This window comes from Stigmatopora nigra, unplaced genomic scaffold (assembly GCF_051989575.1).
Source record: "Stigmatopora nigra isolate UIUO_SnigA unplaced genomic scaffold, RoL_Snig_1.1 HiC_scaffold_48, whole genome shotgun sequence".
NCBI lineage: Eukaryota > Metazoa > Chordata > Actinopteri > Syngnathiformes > Syngnathidae > Stigmatopora > Stigmatopora nigra.
In genome coordinates this window covers 12,501-24,714 of record NW_027551627.1, presented here as the reverse complement: position 1 = coordinate 24,714, position 12,214 = coordinate 12,501, and the positions used below count along the sequence as shown (strand labels likewise).

At 40.0% G+C, this 12,214-nt stretch overlaps 1 protein-coding gene across 6 annotated transcripts in view; it reads right to left on the bottom strand.

Annotated features, from left to right (window-relative positions):
• LOC144193033 (single-minded homolog 1-like) overlaps positions 1-12,214 on the bottom strand; it is a 33,168-nt gene that overhangs the window by 9,859 nt on the left and 11,095 nt on the right. For all 6 annotated transcript variants that reach the window (XM_077711845.1, XM_077711841.1, XM_077711842.1 and 3 more), the window contains exons 8-9: positions 5,681-5,828; positions 2,185-2,350 (exon numbers count right to left, since the gene is read on the bottom strand). In XM_077711845.1, coding sequence (XP_077567971.1) covers positions 2,185-2,350; positions 5,681-5,828 — 314 coding nt within the window. The remainder of the gene's footprint in view (positions 1-2,184; positions 2,351-5,680; positions 5,829-12,214) is intronic.

The window sequence follows — 12,214 nt, the reverse complement described above, 5'->3', positions numbered from 1 at the left end:
GTCAGTGACTGCACTGTCAGTGACTGCACTGTCAGTGACTGCACTGTCAGTGACTGCACTGTCAGTGACTGCACTGTCAGTGACTGCACTGTCAGTGACTGCACTGTCAGTGACTGCACTGTCAGTGACTGCACTGTCAGTGACTGCACTGTCAGTGACTGCACTGTCAGTGACTGCACTGTCAGTGACTGCACTGTCAGTGACTGCACTGTCAGTGACTGCACTGTCAGTGACTGCACTGTCAGTGACTGCACTGTCAGTGACTGCACTGTCAGTGACTGCACTGTCAGTGACTGCACTGTCAGTGACTGCACTGTCAGTGACTGCAATGTCAGTGACTGCACTGTCAGTGACTGCACTGTCAGTGACTGCACTGTCAGTGACTGCACTGTCAGTGACTGCACTGTCAGTGACTGCACTGTCAGTGACTGCACTGTCAGTGACTGCACTGTCAGTGACTGCCTGCATGTGTCTGGACACCCCGCCCACAGAGACTTGAGTTGGAAAACAAGATGGTGACATACTCCTATCACAGAGGAGAGTGAAGTGGTACGAAAAGAACAATCTGGAGAACTACTATGAAGAAGATGTGTGGTATCCTGACATCCTGAATTCACTGGGTCGAGACGTCACACTTAAATCTTTAGTCGTGCAGATGAGATACATTCCTTTTAAGGGTAATGAACATAACAGTAAGCTATAAGAGATCAAAATCAGTGCAATTCAAACCACATGATTCAATCTGGCGTGGGGGTGTTCCTGGTGACCATAGAGTCCCCCCCCCCCACCACCCAGAAAATCATACTGTCGCAACTTTTCCAACTTCGAGTGGGTAAAGTTATACTCTGTGTAAAGACATTGAACTGTTTGAAATCACCAAACACCACAAAGACAGTTTGTTTACCTCATCTTTGTCGGTAGACTAATCCCCCCCCCCCCCCCCCTGAGATGAGTCCGACCACAGTGGTGTCATCTGCAAATTTGATGGAGTTTGAGTGGGTAGGTTAGGTTAGAACGTTATTTTATCCCATATTTGGAAAATGTCTTGGTTGCAGTAGCAAGACAGACACAAGACACACAAAACATTGTAGACCTAGGTAAAAAAAACTGGAGCCCCTCAGGAAGTCCACAAGGTAGGGACTTTCTGCAGACTGAGACTGAGGTTACCGCAGTCCCTCAGTAGTGTGGAGGTTTTAAAGATCATCTACCTTGCCTAGATCCTCTTAAGTTGACCTATCCCCTAATCATGAGCAGCGTAGAGGCCGGTGGGGGGCTTCAAAGCACAGATGCAGTACAGCAAGCACCGGCAGTTCCTCCGTCTGACCAGGGAGAGATCTCACGCTCCCATAACAATGATGGAATGCTTGGGTCTGAATGGTGGGTCGGTGTACAGTCGTATGTATGCAGGGACTATAGAGGGGACTCAGTACACAGCCTTGAGTGGAGCCAGTGCTCAGTGGAATGGAGGAACAGAGGTGGGGACCAAGTCTAAGTTTGTGGAAAGTTGGTTAAGAAATTCTTAATCCAGCAGCAGATTGAAGAGGATAGTCTAAGGTGGGAGAAGTTGTTAGCCAGAATGTCTGGTATTATAGTGTTGAAGGCTGAGTTATGGTAAATGAAAAGCATCCTCATGTATATCCCATGGTACTCCAGGTGGCTGCACTTACGCCTGTGATCATGAAGTGCTTTGAAAAGTTGGTGGCTTGCCACATCAGGGACACAATCCCTCGTTCAGTTGACCCTCACCAGTTTGCTAACAGAGCAAACAGGTCCACTGAGCACGCCATTGCCGTAGCTCTACACACGGCACTGAGCCACTTGGAGAACTATGGGAACTACGTGAGGATGCTTTTCATTTACCATAACTCAGCCTTCAACACTATAATACCAGGCATTCTGGCTAACAATTTCTCCCACCTTAGACTATCCTCTTCAATCTCCTGCTGGATTAAGAGTTTCTTAACCAACCTTCTTAACCAACCGATTGTAAAAAAAAGAAACAGCAGTTTGACCACCCCGAGGAGTCATTATTGTCACCCATGACTTCAACAAAGAATGTTTAAAGGCTGTTCTGCCCAAGTTTATCCAGAACGTGATGTGTCAAACCAGAGGAGATAAAACTCTAGACTCTCGATGGATGGTTTGACACTTGATAAATACTATACAAAAGTATTAAATTCTTACCTGACTATATGGCAAAGGTCTGGCTTTCGTTTTGAGCTGGGATTCCCTGATCTTGGTGATTCTGTCTTTCTCCATAAAGACATTTGTTGGATTGTTGCAGAAACGTAAAGAAGCCTTGGATCTGACTTGATCCAGGGAGAGCTGGAAGCCTTTGTACTCAGCCTCTCTAGAGCATAAGCATTAATCACATATAGTTTGTCCTATGTCGTAAAAACAAAAACAACAACAACAAAAAACCGGGACCGAGCTCGTATGTCGTATCTGTAATCTACTTTTACCATAGAAATTAGCTAAATACAAATTAATTTGTTCCCACCCACTAAAAAACACCGGAACAGGATATTACAATGGAAAAACATTATTCTTGGTTCTAATTCACCATCTACTAATGGAGTAACAAATAACTATCTAGTTGCTATACCAAAATGAGACATTGTTCAGTACAACGGGAAAGGAGAGTGAAAGAGGGGGAGAGGGGGAGGTGGAGAGAGAGACAGACTTTTTGGACAACAGCGCGCTCTTAACATTACATAAACAAATTTAACTTAAATTAACTTAAATTACGAAACAAACACACTTAAAATAAGCTGTAATCTTACCTTACACTAAACTCAATTCTAATTTTGTTTATTTTTTGTAATTTTTTGCCCCGCTTTCACCTTCAATTCTAGCCTGAATTTTTAAAAGGAAGCTATCTAGGGTTTTTTGCTTATGTCTCTCCTTCAAAATATTACGAAAATGACGCACACAAGTGTCCTCACAATAGGATAATGCATGACCATTTGCCAACTTTTCCGGGTGCTCCTCTCGTATTGGCGAGCCAGCGTCGTCACGTGTACACCACTCTCAGGTTTTTCGATTATTTCGTGCAAGCAGGTGCAATGAGTGCAATGAAGAGTAGTGCGAAGAAACAATTGATAAATTGTTTCTTCGCACTACTCTTCATTGCACTCATTGCACCTGCTTGCATTGGATTCATTGTTTTTCTTTAAGTTCTGCACTGACTAACGCAAAAAAAAAAACACCGGAAACATGCAACGCTCTGCCCAGTGGTCGTAGATATGTTATTATAAGGAGGCTCTCGTGTCTCGGCCACCTGGCTGTCTCGTATCCTTTTATCTCAAATTTTCTCAAAATATGTCTTGTATCTCAAGGCAAATATTGGCTTGAAATTTTATTTGTATCTCAACTTTCTCATATGTTGGGGCACTCGTATTATCTTTTGTTTTATCGTTCAGAACCTCGTCAAAAAAGGAGCATACGACAACAGTTGCATGATAATCACTAGTGAACATCATTATTAAAGTATGTTATGAAACTCTTCGAACAGCATACAATTACTATTATATATTGCAGTGCATACCATGGTTGATTTTGTTGCACACTCTCCAAGAATAGCGTGCAAGAACCATTCACTTGCCACTTACCTTATTCAGCAACATTGCCACACACTACAATACACTACTACAATGCCCTTTTCATTATTGTTTTTTTTTTTTTTTTTTTTACTTGACATGTTGGAGTTGCTTCCCGTTAGTTATCTCTCAACAGCTCCCTGGCCTCCCTGAATAACATTCATTCAGTCATTCTTTCAATATTCAAACAGTTAACCGGTAGGTCAACCTCGGCCAATTGCTCCCTAATTAATAAATGCAATTCCACGTATTAAGCGATGATAAACCATACAAACACAAGGTGGCACATATTTACCCACATAGGGCACACTTTAAAGTCTATAATTTCCTCAAAGTGGACTGGGTACAATGAGCCTTTTATATGCACTAAATTCAAGATTCTGTAGATGTCAGTTTGACAGCTGTGAGGCCAGTGCGCTAACCACTGGCGCCACCGGCACGCCCCTGTATTCATATATACTGTTTAATCAAGGCTAAGGGATAGGGGGTAGGCGATATGCCAAAAATATCATGCAGTAATACCTTGACATACGACTGCCCTAAGATACGAGAAATTTGAGATACGAGTAAAATTCCGAGCAAATATTTTTCCTGAGATACAAGACATTTTTTTAAATACAAGACAGTGAGACAATCAGGTGGCTGAGACATGAGGCTGGTTATGACTCGTTCTCGCCGCAACATCTTCGTGTAAAGATTTCTATGAGCACTGTGATGCATGTTGTTAAACCTTATGAATATATTTGCAAAAGAGACATCTGGGTCTTCAGAATTATCTGACCAGAGACGCGTTTGGACCGATTCTCTTCTTGCATGAATAAAATAATATGATTTCAAATGCCTCCTTTATTGAAAGGTGAATTTGGGAATACTTATTGGTAGACATATCACTTCCTTTCATTGCTTTTCTCCCTGGTTGCACTTCTTCCAGATGTGTGTTTTCATCTTGAAGCATTTAACCAATCGCATTTCAGCCATTATTTGTTGCTAGGCGCCCGAGCACTCTTTGGACAATTGTAAGAATGCTTTAACAAAGAAATGATTAAATACACACATATATATAATAGTATTACAGGATAAACCCAAGTCAGAAATCTGCCTCAAGGCCTTCACAATCAGTTCTGCAGGCACGAAAAAAGCCTCAATAAGACTGTTGCTTTAACCAATCAGAATTCGATTTGGTGACACCAAGGCCTTCTAGCAAGCGTAGGGATATGCCATTGCCTTCTCGCAGGCGTAGATATATGTCATCGCTTTTACCAACTATGATTGGCTAGTGATAGAGTGGACTAGCCAAAGCTACCAAACTGTATCTGGAGCGAGCTGCAAGAGAATATATATTGTTGTGTTGATTTAATAGCGGTTTTGTCAACCCGCAATGGCTGAAGAAATTGATTTGTTTGCAGATTTAGGGTCAAAGCCATTTTCAAAACGGACTTTTCAAGAAGAAAAAAGCATTAAGAAAGGTCGGACAACTCCAAAGCAAGCAAGCCTGTCACAACGGGGAACAAATATTTTCAGCACTAAATCGAATAAAAATGTATACCAGACAGGACAGGCTCAACATTCAGCATTAACAGCTTCCATGGCGATAGAAAAAAGGAGGAAAAAAGGATGGATATTGTGTAGTTAAAAAGGATTTTTGGTGAGTAAAATATGGCTATACTCCTACATAATATTTCAATTGTATGAGGTTATTATTGATGATTTTTTATGTGTTGCGGCTGTAGCTGCAGTAGAGGTTTTATTACCATAAAATAGTTTTTGGGGGTTGGGGGTCCCATTAACCGCGATAAGCAAGGGAACACTACTCGTATGCTTTATTCTCCTATAATTTTGAAATGTAGAAAATAGACTGGTTCAGAACTTAGCGTTGTACTTACCAGAAAAGTGTCTTTTCTTTATTATTTTGGCATGTTTATATGGATATCTATACAGCAAAGCTCACAGAAGGTCAAAGACAAAAAATGTAAACCTAATGAAACAATTAACAAAACAATCTAGCCAACATTTCACTTTACTTTTTATTCTTCCATGGTCTATATTTGAGGGAAATTGAGCTATATTCAACAGATACTCACGTTAGAACGTAGTTGACACTCACAATGCAATGAGGTCTGGATGAGCGACTGTTGTGGACAATGGTTGCATAACTCTGAACCCACACCCATCCACCATGTTTGGCCAAGAATCTGTAGTACCTTGTGGTGACTTGTCCTTTTAAAAGCACTACGAAATAAAAGTAAAAGGCATTAGAGTGGGCCAGGGTAAAAAAGATAAACACTATCTGAGGAATTACAATAATTACTCATGTATTCTTTTTGCATACAGCTTATCCTCACAAGGGTTGAGGGTGCTGGAGGTTAATCCCAGCAAACCTTGGGCAGAATGCAGGGTAGATTAGTTTGATATAAAATTAATTCTAAATTGGTTGCCAGCCAATTACAGCACTGCAACTTATTGAGGTCCTAAACAGACCTGACCCCCAAATTTCTGCTACCCACCACCTGAAGATAACAAGGACCAATACCCATTATTAGTATAGCTGATAACTAATATTTGGGGCCAATATTTACCGCAATAACTGTGAAAATAATTGGTGTAAAAATTTGAAATTAAAGCACTGAACTCAATTGAACTTTATTAAATAAAACAAACACATAAATATGCTGAAATACTAAAGAAAATAGCAAGTCAAGATGAGCTATTGTACCCATACATTTATTAACCCTTATTTTTTTTTAAAAAATGCGTACATTGACTATGTTGCGGGTCAATTTCACCCAAAAGAAAAAAACAAATCAATAACATTCTAATTTTAGATTTTATTACCATACAGAAAGATACTTTTTTTAAATGATAAAGGGGTGGTTACCAATTAGCAGCAGACGCTACAGGTCTCACAAAGCATGGACATAGATTTAGGAAAAAAAACTTTCACAGAGCCATCAGGGCTCTGAACTTGCATTAGCACGGCACACAATCCCTGTTGTGCTATAACTTCGGGGCGTGCATTATCAATTTGCAATATCTGAGATTGTGCAATATTTTAGAATTTACCTTGGGACATGACTTTTTATATTTTTATATTATTGTTTTTACCGGGAAAACGCACTTTGAAAATTAGCACCACCATTTTCGTTATACGCAGTGGTGTACATTGACAATAAAGGTGTGAAGTATGAATGTATTTTATGCTTATTATTATTATGTTTTTTGGTTTATATAGTGTAGTCACTGGAATAGAATTTTGCATGACCTAGTGGTAACTCCCGTCACGACCTCTTTTAGTTAGGGGGGGTGTTATCTATCACGACACCCCCATTTCTTTGTGTACTTTCCCGCCTTAAGTTTGTCTCTGTCACATGATCCTGTGCTAATAAAATCAGGTTGTTTGTAGGGAGTTGCCAGGAATTCCAAACGGTCATTCAGGAAGATAGACCATCTTTCTGCTCTGGCTATTTTGGCGTCCTCCTTCATATGAAGTGGTTTAAATTCTCATCACGACTGGCTGTGTGTTTCCTCTGCTCCGTTATTATTGAATGTATATGGTCTTAAACCTGACAAAAGGCTTTTGATTTATTTGATTTGATTGAGATTTTTTCAGAAGTATAAAATAATAAGTTGGCGATGAAAAATGGCAGAAGTCAGGGCTCCGCTTCCTATTCAGCACTGAATTGGGTGGCCTGCACCAAAGAAGAGTTTTACCACTGAAGAATGACGAGAAATACATTATAAAACATTGAGGAGTACAATATCTTGCCTTCTCCTGTTTTGCTGCGAGTGAGTTAACCATCGTGTACAATACCACTTGGATGAGGCCAATGTCCAGCCTTTTCCATGTTTGTTTGGATTTTTAGATGGATTTTCGTCTCCCTGTTGCGGAGCGAGGACATGGTTGAATAGTGGATTTACACCAAGCCGAGGCCGCCGATCCAGAGATAGTCGTGCGCCGCCTCGAGCGGACGCTGATCCGGCGGTGTGTGCTGGCGGCAAGCAAGGTCTTCATTTGCGGTAATTCTGCTGGCTGGCTTCATGGTAAAGCCATCCGTAATCTACAAGTTTGACAGTCCTCATCCTTTAACTTAAAAGAACAAAGCCTTGCTGCTGGTCTACTGAATGAGCAAGCCTGGAAAGCCTGTTTCATCCCAAACGGGAAGCTGTAGCCTGATGAAAGGGGCGTCCCCTACAATGACTTGGACTCAAACTCCCATCAACCTGTTTTTCTTTGTATTCATATCAAGCTGAAAGAAACTATTTTCATTATGAGTACAATAACAAAATTATTTTTTTAAAATTAAATATATAAATTATATTTAGATAATAATACATTAGTCTTCCTGTATGCTCATAACTGTAATAACTAATAAATACACTTCTTGATAAATGTACTTGTGTACTTGTATTTTTGAATATGCGTGAAAACATGTAATATGGTGTGTAGCAAAAATAGGCAGTTTTTCGATTATCGCAGCCATGTCTGGTCTACATTATCTGCGAAAAACAAGGGTTGAGTGTAGATTCAAGGTTGTGTACACAAATCCATTGTACCTGTTTACACTCCCTAAAATATAACATCACCCCTGATCGCTATTGAATGGACAATGCGAAGGGCAACCATGGACAAGCCCAGAGGCGTACAATGGACTCCTTTCACCTAGCTACAAAATCTTGACTATGCAGATGACCTTGCCACTCTTTCCATCAACCACACTCACATACGAGAAAAAACTAACTGAATGGACAGATTTGTCTGACAGATTGGCCTGAGTATGAACACCTCCAAAACACATGCAGTGTATAAATTCAAAACCACACTCACCAATCACTGAGGGCAGTTAACCTTTTGATTATGTTGAGTTTGTGTATCTGTGAAGTGTCCTCAGAAAGGGCAATGATGATAAAGGACATCAACAACAGACTAGGCAAAGTCCTATAAAAGCACCTTTGCCAGCCACCAGACCATATTGAAATCAAAACATTATTCCCTTAAGACCAAGGTTCCTCTTCCCTTAAGACCAAGGTTCCTCTATACAATGGCAGGTTAAATCAATCCTCCTCTAAGTCTCGGGGTCCTGGAAAGTGGTTGAGAGTGACATGACAAAGATGGGTACCTTCCACAACGGATGTCTCCAAAAGATGTGCCAGATCTTTTGGCCAGATAAGATCTTACAAGGTGACCTGTATAACAAGACAAACTTATGCAATGTTGAGCTGCAAAATAAAACATTGCTGGGTAGGATGGCTAGGACAATAAACCAGGATTGCATTCTCTTAGTTGTGTTGAAATGAACTCCACCTGGCAAGAAGAAGGCAAAGGACACCATGAATCCCAAAACATGAGAAAGTTTACTATTCTTAGGCTGATTGTGATTGCCCGGACGTTTGGTCGCTGGTCTTTTGGTCGCTGTTATGGCTGTCACCCTGGACTAACACTATGTAGTAGGGTGTGTTGTTTCTTTTCATCTGCAGGTACATGGAGCTGTGGCTCCACCCCTGTGACAAAGCCCAGCCCAGGCCAAATACAGCTGTGACTCCTACCCCATCATCCCTCCTCCAATCAAGATTCACATCCTGTCCTTATTTAAACCCTTTTATTTGTCAGTTCATTCTTGCTTGTTTTTTGACTTTGACTCCCTTGGCTGCCTGTGATTGTAAATGCTGAGGCAGTAGAGTCCTTTCTTTCTTTAGAAAGCACGTTTAATGTTAAGTAAAGTTTGACTGCCCCAGCTTCACCTGATATTGTGAGTATGTTACTCCTTGTTATATTTAGTATTTATGTTGGCAAAGTTAATGATTTTGGGTTGCATAAGGGGACTTGAGATATGTTTAGACACCCCGGGGTATACATATAGTTTGTTGCATTTAGACGCGTAGTTTATTCTCCTGTCTAGACTTTGATTACATCAGTTCTTACAGTGGCACCCTTCTGCCTTATTTCCTGTATTTTGAGGGTGTTTATTTGAACACCTGTCGGGGAGGGTGGTTTTACCGTGTTTATTTGAGGGTACCACTTTAATATCTTTTGCTTCCCCTATGTTATCCCGTAGTCCAGGTTTTGGTGGACTTTGTTGTAAATAAAATATCACTGAAGGCTACTTGCAGTTTTTGTCTGGACTAATCATTGACTGAATCCTTCTGCTGTGGTAGTTGCGACTCCCTGGCATATCTTACCATCAGGGGGAGTCATAAGCTGTTAGGATTATGGTTGTCAAATGTACTTAGATATTAAACCCTAACCCTGACCCTAACCATAACGGCGACCAACGGGGACCAAAAGAGCGGCAACCAAAAGACTGGCGACCAAAAGACCAGCGACCAAACGTCCGGTCATGCTGATTGTGGCATTTATTGAGCTGCAACGCACAGATAATCCGTGAATTAACGTCCGAATAAAGAAAAAAATAACAAAACTTAACAATTCTCATGTGCCACATACATTCATAGAGCTCCAGGCACTTTCTTTCGTTGCCACCTAAAGCATTTTCATGTTGCACCAGATGAAGTAACAGAGTGCTCTGGGAGACAGCCGTTTAGGTAACTGCAATAATTGGGCTTTTTATAATTTTATTGAACTTATGATATTATAGTGATGATAACAAATTATAAATATAACCCTCCATGGCCAAACACAACATATTCAAAACCTGCCTTTAAACAATATGATCTTTATTTCCCCGCTTGTAAATTGATGTATATTCTTGATGAATCTTCTGGTTCTGAGGGACTTGAAAATGCTCAGCGAACGCTGTTTTTAATTTGCTGTCAATTATTTGGCTGTATTGTATTTTTTAGTGTGCGATTAATCATGAGTTAACTATGGAACCATCCAATTAACTCAATCACATAATCTTGACAGCACTAATACATATAGATAGCATACTAAATTGAACTCAGATTTCCTGCAATTGTGATTCGTCACAGAGATTTTGATTTAACAAAGGTGGCAATTACTTTTTCACAGAGGGCCAGAAAGTTTGTACTTTTTTTCCCACGTGGTAAATAAAATCATCATTTATAAACTGCATTTTTTCTTTCCTTGAGTTGTCTCTGTGTCATACTGAAATTGTTTTGATAAGCTAAAATCTTTGTGTGTGATAAATATGCAAAAAACACATACATCAGGAAGGGGCAAATACTTTTTCAGGGCACTGTATATTCTATAGTATATGTAGTAAATTTTTATGGATAATGTAGAACAGACATGGCTGTGATAATAGAAAAAAACATGACGTAGGATCACCACTATAATACTACGTTTTCGCGCCTGTACAAAAATACTACACTAGTAAAATTATCAAGACGTTTATTAATTAAATATTAATTGTAAGCATATGATAGTACTCGTGTATTATGATCTAAATATAATCTATATTTTGTAAAAATAATACTTTAAATAATATACTCAGAGTGAATATTCCTCTCTGCTTGATATAAATACAAAAAAATGGTTAATAGGAGTTATAGTACAAGTCCAATAGACTTTTATAAAGACAAAAAAAGTCTTCATGCACAGTCCATATCTTTTCTTAAACATTTCAAACCAGCCCTTGCTTGCAAGAAAACCACAAGGCTCACTCGCACAACTGGAACAATGCTGATTTTTTTGTCTTCCTTGTATTCATCAGGAGCTAAGCTACCGTAAAAGGTTCTAATCATGTTGGTAGAAGAATCTTCTCCTCCCTACAGTCTGGGATTAAGACCAATAGGGCATTCTCCATCTTAACAATGATCCTCACGGTTGACACTCGCTTGGTGTCCTTGGAAAAAGATATCATGGCCGTCTTCCAAATGTTCGCTTCTTCCTTCCTGGTGTAACACACCATTACATACATTTATGATGCCTTAGATAACGCAAGAAGCTTAGAAGGCGTTTTCATCGCTGATTCAAAATCCAAACAACGCTGGAATGGGCTCAACGAAGTCTTTGTGTGCGCGATGCAAAGAGGAAAAGGCAACACAACGTCCTTCTCTGTTTGGAATATTTGGCACATCGTTATTCTACAGTGAAATTTTGCTTCTTCTGAACTGAGTGCTATTTCACGCTGAAAAATCTGTGCCCTGACTTCTTGCAATTTTGATCTGTCTTGTTTTAAATTTCTGCATGAATTTTGACATTTTTATGAATTTTTAAAAATAATAAATATAAAAAAACACTGTACTGTAGCCACAAATGTTGAAGCCGTAAAGTGGTGAAAGATCATAGTATACCCTACTTTTACTTATGAATTCTTCTACATACAAAATATTTGTTACAAGATACGAAAGAACAATCCAACTTAAAAAAATAAAACATTTGCTGAATTGTGATTACATTTCCTGTATCCGGTATTTTATTTGAAATTGTCGTGGTAGAGTTGGTTTCCCATTGACTATACCCCAATACTCCAATGGCCTACCATTTTCTAGCAGGAAGCTGCCTCTACATGATATCGGAATCGAGGTTACCGTGGTAGACAAACAAGTGGTATCTTGTGCAAGGTAGCGGCCCACGGCTCAGAGATAGCGCCAGCCTAACCAGAAAACAGGGCACTCCAGGCTGACCCTTGGATGCAAAAGCCATCCCGAATAGAATAGCGGCCACCAATGGAGTATGACCGTGACTGTCCAACCAA